This window comes from Mesoplodon densirostris, chromosome 2, assembly GCF_025265405.1.
Source record: "Mesoplodon densirostris isolate mMesDen1 chromosome 2, mMesDen1 primary haplotype, whole genome shotgun sequence".
NCBI lineage: Eukaryota > Metazoa > Chordata > Mammalia > Artiodactyla > Ziphiidae > Mesoplodon > Mesoplodon densirostris.
In genome coordinates, this window is record NC_082662.1 from 349,291 (window position 1) to 374,795 (window position 25,505).

Genomic DNA, 25,505 nt, shown 5'->3' on the forward strand with positions numbered 1-25,505 from the left:
GGCCTTGGTCCCGGGTCCGCGGCCCCAGGTGCCCTTGGCTCTGGGAAAACGGAGCAGCACGCAGGCCTCCCTGCCTGCACCTGGGCCCTGCGTGCAGGCTGTGGGGCACCCACGTCTGTCCCGCGTCCTCGGGCCGAGGCACACCTGGGCCTCTGTGGGCATCTTACCGGACAGTGCTGGACTTCTCCGCTCGACTCTAACACTGTCTGGTAACGATGTTCAAAGGTGACCCACCACCCGCCGGGAAGTGGCCCGAGGACACGCGGTCCTGAGCTCCTGGACTCCAGAGCTGGGCCGAGCCCCGGGCCAGCTGGGAGACGGGCAGACGGCCCGTCTCAGCTCTGCAGCCCGGCCCAACCAAGGAGGCCTCTGCCGACTGCTGTGGGGCGGGTTCTGCCACATCGGGGCCCTCGGTGCTCCCCAAGGGACTCGGGATGCTAGGGCCTGAGAAGGGCCGCCAGCCTGCAGGCAGGCTCCTGCGCACCCGCTGTGGCTGGGCCTGGGTTCTCCCCACGGAGTGACCGGTGGCCTGTCAGCAGCCACACAGAGAAACGCGCCTTCTGGCTGGAACAGGGCTGGCAGCAGGCAGCCCTCACCTTCCCTTCCCGGGCCCTCCCATCCACCACACAGGGTCAGATGTCCACTACGGCTGTCCGGGGCACCCCAGCTCACTGCTGGGAAGTGGCCCTGCCCTTAGAGGTCCCAGCCAGCTGGGGCCGTGGGCGGTCACCTCTCTTACTCCCTCGGTCCACTGGGGACGCGGGGGGACAAGGGTGTGTCCAGGTGCCTGGAGCAGTGGACGTTCCGTGCCGCTCTCCCCGCCCTCAGCCCCCGCAGTGTCGTAGGCGAGACTGGGAACATTGTCCCAAACCATCAAGGCCGGGACGGTCTTTTGTTTTATCTTTTTGATCTGAAGCCAGGACACCAGCCCCCAGACCTGCCGGTGTAGGCACGGGGTGACCCTTCTGCCCTGGGCCCCCGTGGCTCTCCCACAGGAGGAGGCTCTGCCCCTGGCCCGGCTGTTACTCATTAACCGGCCAAGGGCCGTTCAGAAAGCTGCGAGGGTGCCACAGCCACCTTGACCCGGGATCCAGAGCAGGGAAGCCAGACTGCTCCCCAGCTGTGCCCACAAACACGTGTTTAGGCTGCTGCTCAGACAGGGTCTACAGGAAAGCCCTCCTCGGAGCAGCCCTGGGCCAGGCCACCAGGGCTCTGGGGCCGCTCCACGGACTAGGAGGCTCTGGGGGTCTTGCCGCTGAACCCTCCCTCTTCCTCACGGTGCGGCGGGACGGGTGGCAGGGGAAGCCCCAGGCCCTCCAGAAGGGCCGCCGATGAGACCGGCCGCACCACAGCCTGCCGATGGGCGTCTTACCAGACACGGTTAGATCTGGTCTTTCTGTCTAATACTGTCTGGTAATGCCGTCCATCCATGGCCTGATCGCCACCGGAGGAGGGGCTGCTCACCGAATGCCTGGTGGAGGGGAGGCCGGGGTCCGTGGGTTCCAGCAGTGGGCCTGAGCCGGCTGTACACTCCTGCCCAGGCGCAAGCCCTCGTGTGCCCTCAGGGCACAGGCCACGCCTGACCACCCACAGCCCCCGTGTCCCTGACTGGGGGAGCCCTGTGACGTCGTCCCACGGGGGATTTCTGTTGCAGACACAACAGACTGTTGGTGTTATAGTGGGGGGGCTCCACGGGCAGTGGGCCCCACGCTGAAGGCTGGCGAGCAGTTGGTGCAGCCCCCGTGCTGCTGGCACTGCCACTGGGCCGCAGGCAGCCGCACCCCTGGAGCCCCCCAGGAGCCTCTCCAAGAAGGTGCCCTCATCCCTTGCCACCTCCCACCCACACCAGGCAGGGGGGGTGGGTAAGGAAGACAGGACAGAAGCAGCCCCGGCCCCCTAAACCCCCAGCCCAGGCCGTGGAAGTGTGCCTGTGGCGGGCAGTGCCCCAACAGATGCCCCAGGATGCCCTCTCCCCAACCCCAGGTGGCACCAGGACCCTGGAGGGTGCTAGGTGTGGAGACCCCACAGGTGAGACCCCTCTTCTTCCTTCCCCTGGGTCCCCACAGGCCCGACTCGGGGCCTGGGCAGTCGGGGGACTCTCCAGGTGCCGGGCCAGGCTGTCACCCATGCATGCTGGGCAGAAGGCCTGGCAGCCCCTGCCCGCTCCCTTGTACCCACAGAGGCTCAGCAAGACGTCCTCTATCTACAGCTGCCTCCCAAACCAAACCTCCGGATGCTGGTCCCACCCCCGGCCTTGTGGGAGGAGGTCCTAGGGTCCCAACCCACGGCTTCGCAAAGGACTGGCTGATGCCTCCGACCCAGGGCTCTGCAGCCAGAGCCAGGGCAGAGGGGCCCGTCCCTCCTCCCTGCCTTCCCTCCCTCCTCAGCACCCACTCTTTCCTGAGCGCCCTCTGGGAGCCGGTGCAGTTCCAGACACTGGGGGTTGGGGGTGGGCGGGAGGAGGGATGTCCCTGAGAGGGGGTCACAGGCAGCAAGGAGGCTCCACGCAGGACGAGTCAGCTGCAGGGGCTGCCGGTGCTGCAGAAGCCAGGGCAGTAGAGGGGGCAGCAGGGTGGGGGTGGGGTGAGGACGACCCAGGAAGGTCTCTCTGAGCAGGTGGCCAAGCGGGAGCCATGCAGGAGCCCAGCAGAGGGGCCCAGAGGCCGCACGGGGGCCAGTGAGGAGGCCTTCCTGTTCCAGCCCTGGCAAAGGCACCAACTCCCCGCGGGAAGCCAGGGCCTGAGCTGCCTGGGAGACCCGCACCACAGCTGCAGGAGGGGTGCTGGGCCTTTACCCAGCCCCTTCTGCCTCCAGGCACTCGGGCCAAGCCCAGCCAAGCCCTGTGGCACCCAGGGAGAGGCATCTGCCCTGCCCTGCGGGGCTGGCCGGTTAACAATTGGCTGCCTTGCCCGGGGCTGTAGATGCGCCTGATGGCCCAGTCCCAGGCCATCGTGGGAAAGGCTGCCCCCGGGCTGGCACCCGCACCAGCTTTTTGGGTTATGCGGCAGTTTTTGAGTTTGAGCTCTCGCTGTCACCATGTGGGCAGCGGGCCGCCTCCCCAGAACACATGGGGAGTCATAGGGCAGCAGGGTGGTGGGCTGACCCAGCTCCTAGGGGTCTGGGCCTCTAGAAGGGATGGGGAGTGGGGCGCGGGCTCCGGGGGAGGACAACCTGGGGGTTCTGAAAGTCTGTACTCAGACCAAGGGGAAGACAAGTGGCCTGCAGGTGACCAGGGGCCCCACTGCCCGCCCCCGGGTGCTGCACCCATTAGGCCCAGGCAGGGGGCCACCGGCTCCTGAGGTCAGACTGTCTGCCCCTCAGTCCAGGACTTGGCTGGAGGAGCTCTCCGCCCCTCCAGACTAACCGACAGCTACCCTCGGGCAAAGGGGTGTCAGACCACAGTCCAGCAGAATGGAGCCCTGCAGGCCCCCAACACCTGGCGCAGGCAGGCACACAGCTGGGAGTGCGTCAGCCTCTGAGCAGGGTCAGGGAGGCCTCCCCACAGTGGGGAATGCCACCTGGGACCCTCAAAGTGAGGGGGCGCTTAAGGGGTACATTAATTTTCTGGGGCGGCCACAGCAAATTACACAAACTCGGTGGCTTGAAACAATGGAAATGTATTCTCTCACGGTCCTGGAGGCCACCAGCTCCCTCCGGAGGCTCTGGGGCGGGTCCTTCCTGCCTCTCCTGGCCTCTGGGGCTCCAGGCGTCCGGGAGCTTGTGGCCGCATCCCTCCGGCCGGCCGCTGCCGCGTCTTCAGCTGGCTTCTCCCCTCTGTGTCTCCTCCGAGCTCCCTCCCTCTCCCGAGGCCACTGGTCGCTGGATTTAGGGCCCATCAGATAATCACATCTGCAAAGACGATTTTTCCCAGTAAGGTCACACCGCACTTTCTGGGCCTTAGGACGTGGACACACGTGGCACGGGGGCCACCATCCACCCTACAAGAAGCAAGTGAAGGCTCCCGGAGGAGAGGCACCCTGGAGGACAGAGGCAGGGGGCCTGCAGGGCAGCCAGCGGCCCTCCCACAGGCCCTGGCCTTCCAGCCCCTCTCAACCCCTTGGGGAGGCATGGGTTTGCTGAGTGCCCACTTTCTGTTCTGTAGAGGCCGTGGTAAGGGGAGATGAAATAGCGCAGGTAAAGCACACTGAGCGCAAAAACATAATGGGTCAGTTCTGGGGTCCTGGCACAGATCTGGGGATCCTGAGAAGGCTCAGGAAGGTCCCGGGAGGACGGAGGGCCCAGGTGGGGGCTGTGCCCATGTGCCACCCCTCCTCCAGCCTTGGCCGCTCCCCCTGGTGCCCGGCCTCCTGCCCTTCCCCATCCACCTGCTCACCTCTGGGCCACTGGGTCATGGTTGCTAGGAGACAGTTGCCTGGTCACCACTGCTGTTTCCCTGGCACAGGGCTCACACCACCTTGTCGGGCAGGTAAGAGGGGCAGGCGAGCCACCAGCGGGGGTCCTGGCTGGCCCTGAGGGCTGGGGCCTGCCGTCCCTTGCCCTGCCCAGCCCCCCGGCCCCAGGAGCTCTGTGGGTCCTCTCGGGACTCTGCCCAGGAGCGTGAGGGAGGCGAGCGAGGGGAGCGGAGGGGTGCCTGGCTGGGCAGAGACCCCCAGGCCGGGCTGAGCAGGGCAGGCCTCCGGGCGTGGCGGCCCCTCAGGACCAGCTCCTTTGCTCAGGACCAGGTCTGTCTCCCAGGACTGACCCCCAGAAGGGACGGCCTCCTAAAATCTGCGGGGACAGCTCAGCCCTGGCCAGAAGGCACCAGCCCGACGAGCAATGTCAGCACCTCCCGAGCACCCCACATCACCGAACGTGTATCTGGAGGAAGGACCTGGCAGGACACGGGTGTCATCGCGTTTTCTTGGATGTTTCCTTCAGGTTCACAAGGGTCTTCCATTCATCACACCGGAGCGCCATTTCCCGCCAGTCTTTTTACCTGACCAGGTAAAAAGTTGACTTAAAAATCCGTAATAAAGTTGTTTCCACCGACCCCACCCTGCAGTCCTCGCGGAGGGCCTGGTGCCATCACCCCCCACCCCCGTGGCAGGGCCACTGCAACCCGAGCTTCACCACCATAGATAACAGTTCGGGAACACCTTTCAACACAAAGCTTTCTATTTAGAATTAGTCCGTCAGAGAGACTCTGAGAAAGGCAATTGCTTGGCAAAGGCTCTGACCCCTGACCCCCCACCCCTGCAGCCCCGCAGGCCACCATGTCCTACAGCCCGGGGCACCGCGTTCGCCACCACACGCGTGCACGCCCAGGGTAGGGATTCTTTTTCTTAATTTTTGTTAACTTGAATGACAAGAAATGGTCATTCATGGCCTGTTTAATTCTTCGTGGAAGAAATAAGATATACAGAGTTAAGACAGGCAAACAGAGGCACAGGCTTACAAGGCTTGTTCTGAAACCCGGCAACTCAGCGCCCACCTCCCGGCTCCCGTTTCCGGGAGCGCCCGCTGCTGGGTCCGGGTTACCCCGAAGAAGTTACCCTTTGCTGGGCTGTGGGGGCCAGGGGCTCCCTCCCACCCCCCACATTCACACTGTAACCCCCAGTAACACTCCTTGCAGGCGGGTCACCGCCCTGCACTCTCCAGCCTCACCTTCGTCACACAGGCCCTCCTCCAACATGGGTGACCAGGCAGCTGTGTGCATGTGTCACACAGGCCACTGGTACTCCCAGCCCACTCTGCAGGTGGGGAAACCGAGGCACAGAGCTGATCCACACCACAGCCCCAGCTTCCTTTCCCAGGTCCCGCTCATCTCGGGAATTCCCTGAGGGGGGTGTCTAGAGACCTCCTACCATGCTGGGCGGGTCACAGGAGCCTTGCCTCCGGCTCTGAGATGTCTCCGTGGGCTCCCGCTGGGTGCCTTTCCTTCTTTACATTCTCCTTTCCAGCACACTTCCTTGCCTTGAACTTCTCACAAGGCTGTACCGCATATTTCCATGAGCTCGTCCACCTTGTCTGTCCCTTTGTTCTAACCGTCCAGCCCTCTTCTCGGGTGAGGACTCTTGGTCCTGCCCCAGCGTATTCCCAGGGCTGCGTCCCCTGCCTCGGGCTCCGCCACCACCCCCACCCCCCGCCCCCTCCTCGCAGGGTCCTGTTTCTCTGTCTCTGGGTGTTGACCTACCTGGGGGCCTCCGTCAGATGTCTGTTGACTCAGTGGCCACTCACGTGGGAGTGCTGGGGGAGAGTACTGACCGTCATCCTCCTTGGGGGCCCCCATCCCCAGCAAGGTGCGGGTCTCCCAGGCAACGCGGAGACGCACGCACACGCACCCTCCCTGTGCTCAGCAGGCTCCTATCCCCAAAGTCATGCTGGACGGGGTCCAGCCGCCACAGAGGAGCCCTCCCGTTCTGGGTGGGGCAGGGCTGGGGAGGAGACTCCAGGTCTTCCTCCTGGCTCGGCCCACCCTTGGCAGGGGGGTGAGACCCCGCGCGCCCAGCCCACACCCAGGCCCTTGGCAGGGGGGTGAGACCCTCCCCACGCCCCGCCCCACGCCCACGCCCTGTAACCGTGTTGACAGCTGTTCCCAGTTTACCCTCTTCTGTCCTAAGTGGGGACAAAGGTCTTGGCCAGCATCTTTTGGGTGACCAGCTGGTTTGTTTGCAAAGCGACTGTCCTCTTTGGAGGGCAATCTGCCAGCTCCTGGTATGCAGATGCAGGAGCCCCTCTCTGCCTGCCAGCTCCCAGGGTACTGGCCTTTCTACTGCTTGTGTTTCTTCAATCTTTCGGAAAATCCTAGCCTCCCAAGCAGCCCCCAAACTGGGAAGGACCTGTCAAGGAATGGCTAAAATTCCCTAAAATGTTCCCGAATTAGCCACACAGGAAAGGAGCCCTAGGGAGGCGTCATCCTCGAGGCAGGGCTTCCTCACGGCTCCACCCTGACTCTGGGCGGGGCCTGCTCACCCCGCAGGCCTGACAGCTGCCCTCCTTACAGCGGGCAGGGAGGCCAAGCACAGAGATGCCGACACCAGATGGACAGTCCCTGCAGGCCCCACAGTCACCACAGAGACGGGAGCCATCCACAAGAGGAAGCCCAAATCCAGGACGCTGGGCGGCACCCCTCCCCGGGCAGGGCGGGCCTGACTGCGTGCCCAGTTCAAGGGCTAGGACCACGGGCTGCCCGAAGGGCCCGCAGAGGGGTGGGGGTCGCGTCTTCCCAGAGGTGCCCCCGCCCCAGTGCCCCAGCACCTGCGGCCCGCAGCCACACCCACTTCCTCCACCGCCAGGGACCGCCTCCTCGGACCCAGGTTGGCACAAAGAGAGGCAAGCGGTCAAGGATGGCAGGGGTCCAGCGGAGCCGCCCCCGGGCAACAGGTGAATGCAGCCAGGGCCTCCCCAGGGACAGGCACCCCATCCCCAGGAAGGCCTTCTCACGGGGGGACCACACAGCCATGCCCTGGGAAAGGGGCCAGCAGGAAACCATGTGCCGGGTGTGGGATCTGGGCCAGCCGAGTAGGGCAGAGGACAGCAGAGTCGGGGTCTGAACAGGCGGAGAGGGGTCTCCCCTCACTGCTGTGGGTCACCCATGACGTTATGATGGACATCGTGACCCCCGCCCTCTGGGCATGTCCCTGCGTCATGTCTGCCCCCAGCTCCAGCCTCACACCTCAGCCTCTGCCCCACACAAAGCCCCTGCCCCCTTTCTCCTAAGAGGCCCTCTGATTGCGCCTGAGGCTGGGCTGAGATGGGCCGAGACGGCTGGGGGGACTGCCCAGGGGCTCCGCTCAGCTTCTGAGTGGACGCCCCCTGTCCGACCCCACCTCGTTCACAGGCTGGGCCCATGAGAGATCAAGGGGGAGCCACGGAGAGGATGGGCTCCTACGTCAGCTAAGCCAGCTGGACCAAGATGCAGGTGGGCTCGGGCAGCGCCCAGGGAGGGGCAGAAAAGCCACCAGCGGGGCCAGAGCCTCTGACCACCCACTCTGCCCGCAGAGCTGGACGATGCTGACACTGCCAGGCCCCGGGCCGCCCTCCTGGAGAAGCACCCGCTGGAGGGGGAGAAGCAGCCGCCCGGCACCGAGCAGGGCCCCTTCTTCTACATCGGAGGCACCAACGGGGCCTCAATGTGAGTGGGGCCTCAGGCTGGGTCCAGCCCCACCGCCTGCAGGCCCCGGCCCAGCCTCGCTCCGCGGCCCACAGCCCCGCGGCCCCCAGGTCACCGCCGCCCCTCGCCCCTGCAGAATCAGCTCCTACTGCAAAAGCAAGGGCTGGCAGCGCATCCAGGACAGCCGGCGGGAAGACTACAAGCTCAAGTGGTGCGAGGTCAAGTGCAGGGACACCTACTGCAGCTTCCGGGAAGGTAGGGGCGGGGCCGGGCTCAGCGGGCGGCCCTCCACGCGCGCATGCGCGGTCGCACGCTGCCCGGGCTCTGTCGCGCCAGGCGAGCAGCTGCTGTACCAGCTCCCCAACAACCAGCTCCTCACCACCAAGATCGGGCTTCTCAGCGCCCTGAGGGAGCACGCGCGGGTCCTCAGCAAGACCAGCAAGCCGGCCCCCTGCGCGCAGGCCAAGTGAGGATGCCATGGCCCCCCACCCTGGCGGCCCGCCCCGCACCCGACGCGTCAATCGCTGCTCCTGACTGCCCTCCACCAAGTCCGTCCGCTTACCCGCCTTCCCACTGACCCAGCCGCGTATCACCCATCTGTCTCCACCCGTAGTACCGGCCACCATTCCAGCCACCCAACCCACGGCCCACCAGCGGTCCTCACACGCTCGCCACAGAGCCGCCCACTGGTGTCCTGCATTCAGTCACCACTGCCTACCACACCCACTGCCGTCCATTGCACACCTATTCCTGCTCCTTGGCCCGCCCCCCCCACTCAGAGCCGTGCCCGACCCACTCGATGTGCCCACTCCTCTTCCACTCACTGCCCAGCCGTTCACACGTCTGCCCGCCCATCCAAACAACCACCTACCATCTGCCTCCCCCGTCCACCCCCCACCAGGCAGGCAGCCACCCACTACCTGGTCATCCACAACACCACCCAATTCTGCCAGTAGTTCTGGTGCAACACCCTCCAGGCATCCATCTACCCACCAGACCATTTGCCCATCCACCTACTTCCATCCAAAATCCACTTATCCACACACCACCAGTCTACCGCCAAGCCCCCACCCACTGCCCCCCTCTCAACGCCCTCCATCCATTCTCCACACACTGAGCAGCCACTCAGGCCAGGGCCTGTGTCCTCCTGGGGTACAGATCTGGAAAGGACACGACACCCGGCCCAGAAGAGCTCATGTGGAGCGGCCCAGGACGCCTTGGGCCCCAGAGGTAGATGCCCCCAGCCATTCTGCCCTAAACTGAAGGATGGCCTCGTGGTCGGTGAAAGGGGTTAAAGGGCATCCCAGGCCAGGGGATCCATGCCGACCGCTCATTGCAGGCTGGGCACTGCCCTGGCCTGGAGACCCAGCTCTGAACTGACCACTCCCGAAGGCCCGAGAGCAGCAGGGGGAAGAGCAGGGAGGTGGGAGGGGTTGGGAGGTGGGTGAGGCAGCCTGCAGAGAGGCCAGGTGTGCAGAGCCGGAAGAGCGTGCTCCTGGCCAGGGAACAGAAGGTGCAAAGGTTCTGCAGAGGAAACGGCTAGGGGCCGGGGGTGGGGGGTGTTTCAGAGGAAACCAAAGGGGGCAGGAGTGGCCGGAGCCCAGCCCAGCTTCCTAGCAGACACTCTCCCTCCAGCCTACCCCAGGTCAGACCCCCAGAATGGCTGGCCAAGCTGGGGGAGGGGGACAACCCTCCCAGTGTCTTCCCCACCTCCCTGCTTCCCCAGGGTCCTGAAAATGGAAGACTTTTTCCCAGAGACCTACCGTCTGGACATCAGGGACGAGAGAGAGGCTTTCTTCACCGTCTTTGATGGTGAGAGGCCCCTGGACGCCAGGCCCGCTCTGGGGAGACCGGTGCAGGGCTGGACCAAGGTGGGAGCGTGATTAGGGCGGGGCCAAGGCCCTGGCGAGGCCGAGTTGGGGCGTGGTCAGGGAGTGGAAAGGTGGAGCCAGGGTGGGTGAGGTCAGGGCTGGTGCTGAGGCAATGCTGGGGAGGCTCATGGCCGGACCTTAGTGGAGGCCAAAGCCTGCAGGGGCGGGGCCGTGGCTGGGAGCGGTCAGGGCGGGGCTGGGGCCAAGGCGGGGCTTTGGCAGGGATGGGCGGGGCGAGGCAGGCTCCCTGGCTCGGGTAGCTCTCTCCGCAGAAACCCAGATGTGGATCTGCAAGCCCACCGCCTCCAACCAGGGCAAAGGCATCTTTCTGCTCCGGAACCAGGAGGAAGTCGCTGCCCTCCAAGCCAAGACCCAGAGCATCGAGGACGACCCCATCTACCGCAAGATGCCCTTCCGGGCGCCTCAGGCGCGGGTCGTGCAGAGGTTTTGCGCGTGGGCACCCCGAGGGGCGTCGGCCGGGTGGGGCTGACACAGGCCCGCTGGTGCCTGTGAGGATCGTGGGCGTCGCGGGGCCCACAGAGGAGTCCTTGGCGGTGGAAGGCTGCGGTGCCCCCAGCTGGGCCCCTGTGTAGCCAGAAGAGGTGGAGTTTTCACATCCAGTCAGGATCTCAGAGGATATACCCTCCCTCCCCCCACCCCCAAACACAGGAGGCTCCTGGATGGTGTGGGGCAGGGAGGGCTTGGTCAGCTTGTGCCCCAGCCTGGGTCCTGCGCCCTCTGACCTGCAGGAAGCCCGGCTTCTCCCCCATCCCCCACCCACCCAGCTGCAGCCTTCAGGCCCACAGGCAGAGCTGACCACCCTGCCTTGCTCCCTCTGCCTCTGGCAGGGGTCCAGACCCTCAGCCTCACACCAGGGGGCACCGTCTAGCCTGAGAAAGGTCCCCTTGGACTTCCCTGTCTGCCAACGCGGACCGCACTCCTGCCACAACTGCTGTCTGCCACCCCAAGCAGCTGCTCCCAGCCGCTGGGTCTCTAGACCTACAGCTCTCTCCACTGGGATGTCCCCTCCCTGCCTCTCCAAAGCCACCTGCCCTTCAAGGCCCAAGGTCACCCCTCCCTCCTCCTCCAGGCAGTCTTCCCAGCCCATACGGCCCAGTCTGCTTCTGCCTCCCAGGCTTCTAGCGAGGGCTGCACCCTGGGGCACCCCAGACACACACCAGTGGGCTGAGCTCTAGGGGCCAGGCCCTCCTTCCCAATTCCCTGACGCGTTCAGGCTCGGAAATGTCCCCTGACCAGTGGACACTGCACCCAGCCAGGGTAGGGGACCCGCAGCTCACAGCTGAGACAGGTGGCAGGGGTGCTGAGGAACTGGCAGGCCCAGGTGGGGGCAGGGGCCAGGCTAACCACGCCTCCCCAGGTACATCCAGAACCCGCTGCTGCTGGATGGGAAGAAGTTCGACGTGCGCTCCTACCTGCTCATCGCCTGCGCCATGCCCTTCATGGTCTTCTTCGGTCACGGCTACGCTCGCCTCACCCTCGGCCTTTACGATCCCCATTCCAGCGACCTCGGTGGCCATTTAACCAACCAGGTAAATGCCCCCCACCGGTGAGGGCCCTCCCTGCAGCCTTGGACAAAAATCACTGCTCAAGAATGGGAAAAGAATCCAACTGTGACATGGCCCAGACCCCCGAGGTGGCCCGGGCGGCCCCTGCCTGCAGCCAGCACTGCCTCTCACCTTCAGCCTCAGCTGGGCGTCCTGGTGAAAAGACTGAGAGCCGTGGCCCCGACCCCCAGCTCAGCTCCCTCTGGGTGTGGATCAGGCCCAGCAGGGGTGGGAGCCAAGGGCAAGGGCCTCCGTGAGGACCTCAGTGCAGGGATGCTGTGGGCAGAGGTCTCCATGGAAGGGTCTCAATGGGAGGTGTCTGGGAGGTGGCCCTCCGGGAGGATCTGGGGGTCCTTCTCAGCGGCAGGAGGTGCTGGGGGAGGAGCTCAGTGTCCCGGAGGAGCGGGACCCCTGTGGGGTCTCTGGTGGCCGCGTCGGGGTGAGGCCCTTGTCGGGGCCCCCCGTGGGGGCAGGGCCTCCAGGCACTGCCCTGCTTCCCAGTTCATGCAGAAGAAGAGCCCCCTGTACCTGCTGCTCAAGGACGACACGGTGTGGAGCATGGAGCACCTTAACCGCTACATCAACGACAAGTTCCACAAGGCCAAGCGCCTCCCCCGGGACTGGGTCTTCACCACCTTCACGGTGCGTGCGCGCCCCGCCCACCCGGCGTTGGGAGGGGCCAGGGGTCAGGACCGGAGAGCCTGAAGGCAGGGGGCTCTGGGCTCCAGGCACGTCTGTCCCTGGGCGGGGCTGCCGTTGCGCGTGCGCGCTGCGGTGGGTTCCAGGGACCCTCTCCTCTCCCTCTTTCTGAAACATCATTCACACGACACAAAAGTCACTCCGTGAAAGTACAGTTCAGTGGTTTTTAGTGGATTCTCAGAGTTGCAGGATGACCACCACTCTCTAATTCCAGAACACTGTCACCTCCGCAGAAAGAAACTCGGTACCCACTGCCCCCTGCCCAGCCCCTGGCAACTGCTAATCCACTTGCCGTCCCCATGCATTTCCCTGTTCTGGACATTTCATGTCAATGGGATCACACAATATGTGGGTTTTCCAGGCTTCTTTCACTGAGCATAACATTTTCAAGATTCCCTTCGTTTCTTTTTATGACTGAAAACTATTTCATTGTGTAAATGGACCACGATTTATGTGGATAAACATTCGTCAGTTGATCGTTTGGGTTGTTTTTACTTTTTGTCTATTATGAGTAACGCTGCTATGAATATTCACGTACATGAACAGATATTTTCAATTCTCTTGGGTATAGGTCTAGGAAGGGAATTGCATGGTCGTAGGGTAACTCATGCTGAACTTTCTGAGGAGCTGCCAAACCATTTTCCACAGTAGCTACAAGGTTTCCCATTCCCACCAGCAATGTATGATGGTTCCAATTTCTCTATATCCTTGCCAACACTTGGTATTTTTTTTTGTTTAATAGTCATCCAGTGGGTGTAAAGTGGTATCTCATTGTGGAGTTGATTTGCATTTTCCTAATGATAATGATATTGAGCATCTTTTTACGTATTTGTCGGCCATTTTTGTATCTTCTTTAGAAAAACTTCTGTTTAGATCCTTTGTTCACTCTTCCTTCTTAGGCTGTAGAGCTCTTTATATATTCTGAATGCTAGACCCTTATCAGATGTGTGATTTGCAAATAGTTTCTCCCATTCTGTGAGTTCTCTTTTCACTTTCTTGATAATGTCCTTTGTTTTGTTTTGTTTTGTTTTGGCCGTGCCCCTCGGCTTGAGGGGTTTTAGTTCCCCGACCAGGGATTGAACCCCCTGCAATGGAAGTGCAGAGTCCTAACCACTGGACTGCCAGGGAATTCCCCATAATGTCCTTTTTTGCATAGATTTTTATGAAGTCCAATTTATCAATTTTTTCTTTGGTTATTCATGCTTTGATGTCATATCTAAGAATCCATTGCCAAATCCAAGGTTGTAAAGATTTACATCTATGTTTTCTTCTAAAAGTTTTATAGTTTTAGCTCATTTTGAGTTAATTATTGTGTATGGTGTGAGGTAAGGGTCCAACTTCAGCCTTTTGCATTTGGCTATCCTGTTGTCCCAGGACCATTTGTCAGAGAGACTGTTCTTGGCGCATTTTTGAAAATCAATTGACCAGATATGTATGTGTTTATTTCTGGACTCTCAATTCTATTTCATTGGTGTGTATATCTATCCTTAAGCCAGCGCTACACTGTTTTCGTTGCTGTAGCTTCATTCTCTTAATGTGCTGTATTACATAAATTGATTATCATGTGTTGAATCACTCTTGCATTTCCGGGATAAATCTCACTCAGATATAGCATATTGTCCTTTAAATATGCTGCTGGATTGGGTTTGCTAGTACTTCACTGAGGATTTATGTGTCTACCCTCATAAGTAATATGGTCCACAGCATTATTTGCTTGTCTGTCTGGTTTTGGACGTGTTCCCTTCTCTTCTATTTTTGGAGAGTGTGTGAAGGGTTAGTGTTAATTCTTTAAATATTTGGAAGAATTCACCAGTGAGGCTACCTTATTGTGGACTTTTCCTTTGTGGGAAGAATTGTTATTTTTATTATTATTACTAACTCAACCTTTATTTGTTAGAGGTTATTCAGATTATCTATTCCTTCTTGGGTCAGGCTTATTAGTTTGTCTTTCTAGGAATTTCTCTATTTCTCCTAAGTTGTCTAATTTGTTTCGAATACAGGTACTCATGGTATTTTATGAACAATTATAATCGTTTTCATAATCATTTTCATCTCTATGTAAGTCTTTCTTTCTTGATTTTAGTAATTTGAGTCTTTTCTCCCCTTTATCTTGGTCAATTTAGCTAAAGGTTTGTCAGTTTTGTTGATCTTTTCAAAGAGCTAGTTTTTGGTTTCATTGATTTTCTCTGTTGCTTTCTATTCTCTATTCCATTAATATCCACTCTGATCTTTGTTATTTCCCTCCTTCTTCTTGCTTTGGGTTTAGTTTTGGTTTGGTTTGATTTGGGTTTTTTGTTTGTTTTTGTTTTTTTTTTCTTCTGGTTTCTTAAGGTTGAAGTTTGGGTTATTGATTTGATTTGAGATCTTTCTTCCTGTTTAATGTAGGTGTTTACAGCCATAAATTTCCCTGTGGGCACCGTTTTCACCGCATCCCATAAGATTTTGTGTGTTCTGTTTTCATTTGTTGATTAAGAGTGTGTTAATTTCCACATATTTGTGAATGTTCTAATTTTCTTTCTCTTATTGATTTCTAATTTCATTCCATTGTGGTCAGAAAACATACTTTGTATGACTTCAACCCTTTAAAAAGTATTGGGGGCTTCCCTGGTGACGCAGTGGTTAAGAGTCCACCTGCCGATGCAGGGGACACAGGTTCGTGCCCTGGTCTGGGAAGATCCCACTTGCCACGGAGCGGCTGGGCCCGTGAGCCATGGCTGCTGAGCCTGCGTGTCTGGAGCCTCTGCTCTGCAACGGGAGAGGCCACAACAGTGAGAGGCCCACGTACCGCAAAAAAAAAAAAAAAGTATTAAAACTTGTTTTATGTTCTAACACATTGTCTATCCTGAAAAATGTTCCATGCACACTTGAAAATAATGTGTATTCTACTGTTGGGTGGAGTGTTCTATAGATGTCTTTTAGGTCTAGTTGGTGTATAGTGTTGTTCAAGTCTTCTATTTACTTGTTGATCTTTTGTCTAGTTGTTCTATCATTGAAAACGGGATACTGAAGTCTCCAACTATTATTACTGAATTGTCTATTTCTCCTTTCAATTCTGTCAGTTTTTGCTTCATGCAATTTTAGGCTCTGTTGTTAAGTATATGTATGTTTATAATTATTACATATTCTTGACTTATTAGAAAATGTCCTCTTTCTTCTTAATGTCCTCAATTTTTGTCTTAAACTCTATTTTATCTGCTATCAGTATAGATATTCTAGCTCTCCTTTGGTTACTGTTTGCCTGATATATATATATTTTTTTAATTTTATTTATTTATTTATTTTTGGCTGTGTTTGGTCTTCATTGCTGTGCATGGGCTTTCTCTAGTTGCAGCATGCGGGGGCTACTCTTCGTTGCCGTGCGCAGACTTCTCATTGCAGTGGCTTCTCTTGTTGCAGAGCATGGGCTCTAGGCACGTGGGCTTCAGTAGTCATGGCATGCAGGCTCAGTAGTTGTGGCTCAGGGGCTCTAGAGCTCAGGCTCAGTAGTTGTGGTGCATGAGCTTAGTTGCTCCGCGGCTTGTGGGATCTTCCCAGACCAGGGCTCAAGACTGTGTCCCCTGCATTAGCAGGTGGATTCTTAACCACTGCACCACCAGGGAAGCCCTGATATATCTTTTTTTTATCCTTTTACTTTCAACCTATCTGTGTCTTTGAATCTAAAGTGAGTCTCATAGATAGCGTATGGGGGGGAGGGGAATGCATCCTGACAATCTCCATCTTTTAATTGGAAAGCTTACTCCATTTATATTTAATATAATTACTGATAAGTTAGGATTTACATCTGCTATTTTGCTATTTTTTTTTGAATTTTTGAATTTTATTTTGTGTAATTTTTATACAGCAGGTTCTTATTAGTTATCCATTTTATACATATTAGTGTATATATGTCAATTCCAATCTCCCAATTCATCACACCACCACCACCCCTGCCACTTTCCCCCCTTGGTGACCATACGTTTGTTCTCTACATCTGTGTCTCTATTTCTGCCCTGCAAACCGGTTCATCTGTACCATTTTTCTAGGTGCCACATATATGCATTAATATACAATATTTGTTTTTCTCTTTCTGATTTACTTCACTCTGTATGACAGTCTCTAGGTCCATCCACGTCTCTACAAATGACCCAATTTCGTTCTTTCTTATCGCTGAGTAATATTCCATTGTATATATGTACCACATCTTCTTTATCCATTCATTTGTTAATGGGCATTTAGGTTGCTTCCATGACCTGGCTATTGTAAATAGTGCTGCAATGAACATTGGGGTGCATGTGTCTTTTTGAATTATGGTTTTCTCTGGGTATCCCAGTAGTGGGATTGCTGGGTCATATGGTAATTCTATTTTTAGTTATTTAAGGAACCTTCATACTGTTCTCCATAGTGGCTGTATCAATTTATATCCCCACAACAGTGCAAGAGGGTTCCCTTTTCTTCACACCCTCTCCAGCATTTGTTGTTTGTAGATTTTCTTTTTTTTTTTTTTTTAGAAGATGTTGGGGGTAGGAGTTTATTAATTTATTTATTTATTTTTGCTGTCTTGGGTCTTCGTTTCTGTGCGAGGGCTTTCTCTAGTTGTGGCAAGCGGGGGCCACTCTTCATCGTGGTGCGCGGGCCTCTCACTATCTTGGCCTCTCTTGTTGCAGAGCACAGGCTCCAGATGGGCAGGCTCAGTAGTTATGGCTCACAGGCCTAGTTGCTCTGCGGCATGTGGGATCCTCCCAGACCAGGGCTCGAACCCTCACCCCCTGCATTAGCAGGCAGATTCTCAACCACTGTGCCACCAGGGAAGCCCTGTAGATTTTCTGATTATGCCCATTCTAACTGGTGTGAGGCGATACCTCGTTGTAGTTTTGATTTGCGTTTCTCTAATAATTAGTGATGTTGAGCAGCTTTTCATGTGCTTCTGGGCCATCTGCATGTCTTCTTTGGAGAAATGTCTATTTAGGTCTTCTGCCCTTTTTTTTTTTTTTTTTGCGTTACGCAGGCCTCTCACTGTTGTGGTCTCTCCCGTTGCAGAGCACAGGCTCCGGACACGCAGGCTCAGTGTCCATGGTTCACAGGCCCAGCCACTCCACGGCATGTGGGATCGTCCCGGACCGGGGCACGAACCCGTGTCCCCTGCATCGGCAGGCGGACTCTCAACCACTGTGCCACCAGGGAAGCCCCTTCTGCCCATTTTTTGATTGGGTTGTTTGTTTTTTTAATATTGAGCTACATGAGCTGTTTATATATTTTGGAGATAAATCCTTTATCCATTAATTCATTTGCAAATATTTTCTCCCATTCTGAGGGTTGTCTTTTAGTCTTATTTGTAGTTTCCTTTGCTTTTCAAAAGCTTTTAAGTTTCATTAGGTCCCATTTTTTTATTTTTGGTTTCATTGCCATTACTCTAGGAGGTGGATCAACAAAGATCTTGCTGTGATTTACGTCAAAGAGTGTTCTTCCTATGTTTTCCTCTAAGAGTTTTATAGTGTCCAGTCTTACATTTAGGTCTCTAATCCATTTTGAGTTTATTTTTGTGTATGGTGTTAGGGAGTGTTCTAATTTCATTCTTTTGCATGTAGCTCTCCAGTTTTCCCAGCACCACTAATTGAAGAGGCTGTCTTTTCTCCATTGTATTCTCTTGCCTCCTTTATCAAAGATAAGGTGACCATATGTGCATGGGTTTATCTCTGGGCTTTCTATCCTGTTCCATGGATCTATATTTCTGTTTTTGTGCCAGTTCCATACTGTCTTGATTACTGTAGGTTTGTAGTATAGTCTGAAGTCTAGGAGCCTGATTCCTCCAGCTCCGTTTTTCTTTTTCAAGATTGCTTTGGTTATATGTCTTATATCATTTTGTTTCTCAATTCCTCCATTACTGCCTCTTTTTGTGTTAAATATTTTCTAGTGTACCATTTCTAGTGTCATTTCTTTTATTATATATTTTTGAGTTATTCTCTTAGTAGCTGCCCTTGGGATTACCACTGACATCTTAATTTATAATGATCTAGTTTGGATTAATACTAAGTTAATTTCAATCGTAGTTTTTAATTGTTCCTATATAGCTCTGTCTCTCCCTTTATGCTGTTACTGTCACAAATTACAACTCTATAAATTGTGTGTCCATCAACATAGATTTATAATTATTGCTTTACACAATTGTCTTTTAAATAAGATAGAAGGGAAAAAAAGCAATTACCAAAAAATGAATGTGTACTGTCTTTTATATTTAACTGTGTAGTTACTTCATGGGTGCTCTTGATTTCTTCATGTGAATTTGAATTATTGTCTAGCGTCCTTTCATTTCAGCCTGAAGGACTGTAGGGAAGTTCTACTAATGATAATCTTGATAATCTATGGGGTTTTTAAAATATAAATTTATTTATTTTATTTATTTATCTTGGCTGCGTTGGGTCTTCGTTGCTGCGTGTGGGCAGCGAGCGGGGGCTACTCTTCATTGCAGCGAGTGGGCTTCTCACTGCAGTGGCTTCTCTTGTTGCAGAGCACAGGCTCTAGGTGCACGGGCTTCAGTAGTTGTGGCACGCAGGCTTCGTAGTTGTGGCTCACAGGCTCTAGAGCACAGTCTCAGTTGTTGTGGCACATGGGCTTAGTTACTCCGCAGCATATGGGATCTTCCCGAACCGGGGCTCGAACCCATGTCCCCTGCATTGGCAGGCAGATTCTTAACCATTGTGCCACTGGGGAGGCCCTAATCTATGATTTTTAAATTTGGGACTGTTTTAATTTCTTTTTCTTTTTTTTTTTTTTTTTTTGCGGTACGCGGACCTCTCACTGCTGTGGCCTCTCCTGCCACGGAGCACAGGCTCCGGACATGCAGGCCCAGCAGCCACGGCCCATGGGCCCAGCCGCTCCGCGGCACGCGGGATCCTCCCGGACTGGGGCACGAACCCGCGTCCCCTGCATCGGCAGGCGGACTCTCAACCACTGTGCCACCAGGGAAGCCCTGTTTTTCATTTTTGAAGGATGATTTTGCTATATATACAATTCTTGGTTGACGGTTTTATTTTGGTTTTTTTTTTTCCTTTCAGCGTTTTGCATTTGTCATCCCACTGCCTTCTGGACTCCATGGGGTTTTTTGTTTGTTTGTTTGTTTTGTTTTTTAAGACATCTTTATTGGAGTATAACTGTTTCACAATGCTGTGTTAGTTTCTGTTGTACAACAAAGTGAATCAGCCATATGCATACATATATCCCCATATCCCCTCCCTCTTGAGCCTCCCTCCCACCCTCCCTATCCCACCCGTCTAGGTCGTCACAAAGCACCGAGCTGATCTGCCTGTGCTATGCAGCTGCTTCCCACTAGCTATCTGTTTTACATTTGGTAGTGTATATATGTCCATGCCACTCTCTCACTTCGCCCCAGCTTCCCCTTCCCCCGACCCCATGTCCTCAAGTCCATTCTCTATGTCTGAGTTTTTATTCCTGCCCTGCCACTAAGTTCATCAGTACCACTTTTTTTAGATTCCATATATATGCGTTAGCATACAGTATTTGTTTTTCTCTTTCTGACTTACTTCACTCTGTATGACAGACTGTAGGTCCATCTACCTCACTACAAATAACTCAATTTCATGTCTTTTTATGGCTGAGTAATATTCCATTGTGTATATGTGCCACATCTTCTTTATCCATTCATCCGTTGATGGACATTTCCATGGTTTTTAATGAGAAATTGGTTGTTGGTCTTATCGAGGAGCCTCCATGATGAGTCACTTCTCTTTGCTGATTTCAACATCCTCTGTTTGTCTTTTGAAAGTTTGCTTATGATGTGGTGGATCTTTTTGAGTTTATCCTACTTGAAGCTCACTGGCCTTCCTGAACATGTAGATTACTTTTCATCAAATTTGAGAAGTCCAACTGCCATTATTTCTTTAGATGTTCTTCCTGACTCTTCCTCTGCTCTTTCTGGATCTCCTTATGCATTTTGGTCTGCTTGACGGTGTCCCACAGGTCTCTGTAGCTTTATTTTTCTTCATTCCTTTGACTTTCTGTTCCTTAGACTGGATAATCTCAATTAACCTATCTTTGAACAACTCCAATGGACTGTTGAACCCCTGTAGTGATTTTTTATTTCAGTTCCTATAATTTTCAACTCCAGAATTCCTATTCAGCTCCCTTTTATAATTTCTATCTCTTCACTGGCATTCTCTATTTGGTAAGACATTGTTCTTGTATTTTCCTTTAGTTCAAGTGAGGTCTGCCATGGAACCATCAGACACATCACAACAAGTGACTCCAGTTCTTTGCCAGACAGGTCTATTCTGCTATCTGCAGTACCGAGAACACAGGCTTTTTTCAAGGCACTGAGCTGGGATGCCAGGGATAAAACCAGGGCAAGTTAAAATGCCACAAAGCTTGCTGTTCTTACCAAGATTCAAGATTTTACTTGAGTAAACACTCTTCAGGTTGCTGGACGCCTTTGGTTAATTTCATTTTGAGAAGGTTAATTCTGACAAATTTGGCCAGTTTGGGCTGTTTTTATGTTGTCTCTCTTGAACCTGCTCAGCAAAGCTTCTCCCTGTTGTTTCGCTGAAATGCTCGCTGGAGTGACCTCTATGCTGCCAAACCCAGGGGTCAGTCCAGCCCTCTTCTCCCTGACCTGTCAGCCAACTTTGGACACAGCTCCTCACTCCCCATGGCTTCCAGGACCTTGTCCACCACCACCCCCGCCCCCCATGCTGGCCCCTCGGCTCCGCACCGCTGCTCAGGAGGCCCAGGGCTCAGCCTGCCTCTACTCTTTATCTGCTGTACCCACTGGTATCTACTCTGTCTTTATCAGACATCGCCTGAGTTTCAATTCCACCTATGTGCTCAAGACTCCACATGAAACATCCGGCCCTGACCTCTCCCCTGAACTTGAACCATGGCCTATCAGCACCCCATCTGTAAGCCCACAGATGTCTCAGACTCCATGGGCCTCCTCTCCCTCTCCGTTGGTGGGGGCTCCATCCTTCCAGAGTCTCAGACCAAACACCTAGGGATAACCCTGCATTCCTGTTTCCACGGCTCACCATCCTTCCTTCAGTCAGCCAGGTTGGCTCTACCCCAACACAGACCCAGCATCCATCCCACCACCTCAGCTTACACAAGCCACCCACATTTCTCACCTGGATCTTTGCAACAGGGCCCTTCAGTCTCTCTCAGCATAGCAGCCAGAGGACCCTATTAGGGCACGGGTCAGATATGCCCTCCTGTGCTCCACCCTCCAACAGCTCTGACCTCAGGGTGAAAGGCAATGTCTTCCCCCGAGATGTGACCGCTGCCACTCCGGTCTCATCTCCCACTGCCCTCCTAGCTCGCTTGAGCCACAGCAGCACCACTCTGTTCCTCCAACGCCTTGGGCATGCTCCCACTTACAGCCGTTGCTCTACCCAGGTGTCCCATCCCCACCCCACAGCTCTCCCCTGCAGTCTTCACCCATTGCTCACTCTCTGGCCCACCCAGATCAGACCCCTTTCCACACCACCCAGAACGTCCCACCTCTCACCCTGCTTCATCTTCTCCATCAGCATGTGTGGCTTCATGTGCTGTGCAGAGTGCATAATGATTTACACATCACAACGGTTGTCTCTCTCTCTCTCCTGTGAGTGAGCTGCTCAAGGGCAGAGACTCCTCGTAAGCTCTGTCTACTCTCGACCCCAGGACCTGCCACGCGATAGGAGGTCCACACGTTTGTGAAATGAGTAAAATGAGAGTGAAGGAGTTTCTGGCTGTGAGCCTGTGACCCTGAGAATGTGAAAGTGCGGGCACTGGTGGGTGCGCAGGTGAGGGATGGGGCTGTGGCTGTTCAGGCCTGGAGGGTGTAATCAGGGCCCACAGGTGACGTCCTGTCTCCACCCCCCCTCCCCCACCCCACCCACAGAAGCGGATGCAGCAGATCATGGCCCACTGCTTCCTGTCTGTCAAATCCAAGCTCAAGTGCAAGCTGGGCTACTTTGACCTCATTGGTTGTGACTTCTTGATCGATGAAAACTTCAAGGTGCTGCTGAGGCGTCCCGGGGGGCGGGGGGGGCGGTGCCCAGCAGGCAGGTGCAGCAGGCAGGGGCCCTCTGTGCACACCCTGACCACTCAGGCGGGCCCCTGGAGCAGGCAGTTATGCACCCTCCCTAGTCATGGGGGTGGTGTGTCCACAAGGCTTCGCTCTTCCTGCAGCTGGGGCAGCCCCCAAGGCCAGACTCTCAGACCCTCAGAGTCTTAGCTCCTTGGGCAAATGGGGGAGTGAGGCCATGGAAAAGAAGTGACCTGCCCGGTCACCTGGCTTAATGGGGACAAGGGCCTCAGCCTGGTGCTGGCCAAGTGGTAGGTGGAGAGGGATGCTGAGCAGTGTTGGGCCCAGGTGTGGCTGCTGGAGATGAACTCCAACCCCGCCCTGCACACCAACTGTGAAGTCCTGAAAGAGGTGATTCCCGGCGTGGTCATGGAGACCCTGGGTGAGGCCCCTACCCAGCCCCCAGGACCCTCAAACCGACCCCTCTGCCTGCCCACCCTCTCCCCAAGTTCAGACATCCACAAACCTAGCTCTCTGGCACCTGAAAGGCTGCATGGCAACCCCACCCTCTGCTCATGCCCCCACCTCCCAGCCAAGGTGATGCCCGCCCACACCTCACCCCAAGCCCGGTCCCACCCCTCACCCCCGTAAACTCCAGCCCCGGGAACGCGATGCCGGAGAGGCTGGGTGCCCGTCCCTCCCTTCCCCCCACGCCTCCTCCGCCCCAGCCGGGCTCACCCCCAACTCCTCCCCAGACCTGGCACTCGAGACCTTCCAGAAGAGCCTGCGCAGCCAGAAGATGCTGCCGCTGCTGTCCCAGCGCCGCTTCGTGCTCCTGCACAACGGCGAGGCAGACCTGTGGCCGCGCCCGGGGGGCTCCCGCAGCGTCCCCCGCCCGCCGTCGCGGCCGCCGCCGCCCCGGCTCGCCTGCGATGCCGCGCCCGCCGCGCCCCACGCTCTCCGCGCCGCCGGCAGGCCGGGCGCGCGCAGGCCCGCGCCACGTCGGGGCCCCAGCGGCGCGCCCGGGCCGCCCTCCTCCGCACAGCGGCGCCCCCGGCCTCCGACCCCCAGCCCCAACGGCGCCCAGGGCGGGGACCCCGAGGCCCCGGGCGGCGGGCGGCCGCGAGTGGGCGGCGGGTAGCCGGCGCGGGAGCCTTCCCCGGGGTCGGAGGAGGAGGAACGCAAGAACGCGGGCCACCTCGGCTCCTAGCGGGCGGGCCACCGGCGCCCTCGCGGGGACCTATAAAAGCTGCTTTGTTTCAAATGCGACCTCTGCATCTGGTCCGCGGGTTCCCCGCACACCGGGCCCCGAGACCCCCTCCGGCAGCCTCCCTGCGCCCCGTGAGCCGCTACTCCACTGCTGGGGCCCGTGCTTGGGGGGACACGAGGGTCGAGGGATGGGGGTGTCTGCCCGGCAGGAAAGGGAGATGAGGCCCCCCGCGCCCCTGACTCTGCCCACCGTGGGCTGCTTCCAGTTCCTGGGCCCCATCACCTACGGCCCTCGTCCACCCGCCCTGCAATCTCACAACCCACCTGACCTCTACTGCCTGGGTCGGTGGTCCCCAGGAAAGGCGCCCAGTGTCCCCCAGTCAAGGGTCTAGAGCCTCACGGACCCCTCTCGATTCCCATAGGAAGGCATCCTCACACCCAGCACGTTCCTCCGAGCTGCGGTCCCCGCCCTGCCCAGGCTCAGCTCCTCTCTGGGCCTTCGGAGCACCAGCGCCCTGAGCTCTCCTCCACCTGCAGCGCCGGACTCTACAGCAGGCAGAGCCCTGCAGAGGCCGGGAGGACCCAGGCTGTGGGTGACGGGCGTATGGTCGTGGCAGGACAGCGCCCTGAGGGCAGTGCCGAGCCAGCAGGTCCCTGTGTGCCCTGTGGGCCCAGCCTCGAGGCTACTAGGAGATTCAGGGCCTCTCGTGTCCACACCCCTGCCACCAAGCGTCCTGGGGCAGCCATAATCCCCTCTCCACCCTGGCTTTCCCCACCCCACCCCCAGTCCAGACCCCAGGGTCTGGGCAGCCCCATCCCTAGGCCCACCCCAGCTGTCACACCATCCCCCCGCATTCCCTTTCACGTGCCCTGCCCTCACCTCTCCAAACGGCCACCGCCAAGTCACATGCCCTCCTCCTGCCCTGCGCACCCTCGCTCAGTACCTCAGCGGGCTCCACCAAGGTGGGAGGGGCCGCCGGGACCCCTGCTGTGCCCTGCATTGGCGTGCTGGTGGGACCTGAGGGGCAACGACCTGTCCTCCTCCGCTGCCCCCCCACTCCTTTCCCAGGGATGCAACGGCCACAGCACCGCTAGAGGGCGGCGGGCACTGACAGCCGAGCCTCCGGCCAACCCACTGGAGGTGTGCAGCCAGGGAGCCAGGGAGAGAAGAGCCAGATGGAAAGTGGGGCTCAGAGAGGTAGAGTCAGTCCTCCCAGGCCACAGAGCCAGTGAGCGGCCCAGGCCAGGACTCACCTGCCCTGTCACTCACAGCCCACCCACCCTCCCACCACCACTGCACCCCCTCGTCGTCCTGCTGCTGTGGCCCGGAGTGTGGGGTCCCCAGGCCAGGAGCACACTTGTCACTGGGTGACTGGGGTCCGGGAACACTGAGCCCCCTCCCAGTGTGTCTGGTGGTCTCTCCATGAGGGGTCAAGCTCGGCACTGCGTCCTCTGCAGCCTGCTGGCCAGCTCTGTGCCCAAAGACCAGTCTCCATCAGGGAGAGGTGGCCTCCTGGGTGGGTGGAGCACACCCAGGTTTTTGTAAAACCCACGCCTGTGTCTTCGGGGTCAGGACCACTTTCCTTGCATCCAGGACACTACACAGCCATGTCACCCCGGGGTCACCCCCTTAACTCGCCCAAGGGGCCTCTATACCCCATGTCTCATCTCTGAGGCATCTCCCACCCCCTCCTCACATCCTGCCCACGGGGCCTCTGCCCACGCTGTCCTGTGGCTCACGATGTGGCCCATGGTAGCAGCAGTGTTGCCCCAGGACCTTCCAGCTCCTCCTCCAGCCTCGGCGGGACTGTTCCCCTGCTGGTCAAGGCGGTGTCCACGGAGGCGACCCGATCCTCGGGGAGCAGCTGTCCCCGCCGCCTCCGTCATCCCTGGGCCCTGAGCGGGTGCAGTGGGCCACAGGGGCCGTGATGGGCTAAGAAGTGCACGTCCTGACTGGGCCTCCGTCCCCGGGCTCCCCCAAAGCCCTGGACTGTCTGATGCTCTTGGGCGCCTGGTACCCCGAGAGCCTGGAGTTCAATAAATGAGGTTTCCTTCCTACTCATTCATCCCCAGGGGTGATGGCCACACCCTCACACCCCCATCTGGACCCTCTCCTA

The 25,505-nt window shown here is 56.9% G+C and overlaps 1 protein-coding gene across 1 annotated transcript; it reads left to right on the top strand.

The window, feature by feature from the left end:
- Positions 1-5,630: 5,630 nt before the first annotated feature.
- Positions 5,631-23,320, top strand: TTLL10 (tubulin tyrosine ligase like 10). Its single transcript, XM_060090916.1, has 15 exons — positions 5,631-5,696; positions 6,100-6,239; positions 7,187-7,323; positions 7,781-7,861; positions 7,942-8,074; positions 8,190-8,308; positions 8,390-8,519; positions 9,212-9,283; positions 9,780-9,865; positions 10,197-10,368; positions 11,303-11,474; positions 11,991-12,131; positions 22,054-22,170; positions 22,528-22,621; positions 22,935-23,320. Exons 1-15 carry the CDS (start codon positions 5,631-5,633, stop codon positions 23,318-23,320), a joined length of 2,046 nt encoding a protein of 681 aa, XP_059946899.1.
- Positions 23,321-25,505: the final 2,185 nt, after the last annotated feature.

What these genes read in the sequence shown, in the direction of transcription:
- TTLL10 (XM_060090916.1), top strand. Translation starts at nt 5,631, where the DNA reads ATGGGTGACCAGGCAGCTGTGTGCATGTGTCACACAGGCCACTGGTAC. An exon ending in CTACTGCAGCTTCCGGGAAG is followed by an intron (nt 8,309 to 8,389) that starts GTAGGGGCGGGG and finishes CTGTCGCGCCAG; the next exon opens with GCGAGCAGCTGCTGTACCAG. An exon ending in CGTGGTCATGGAGACCCTGG is followed by an intron (nt 22,622 to 22,934) that starts GTGAGGCCCCTA and finishes ACTCCTCCCCAG; the next exon opens with ACCTGGCACTCGAGACCTTC.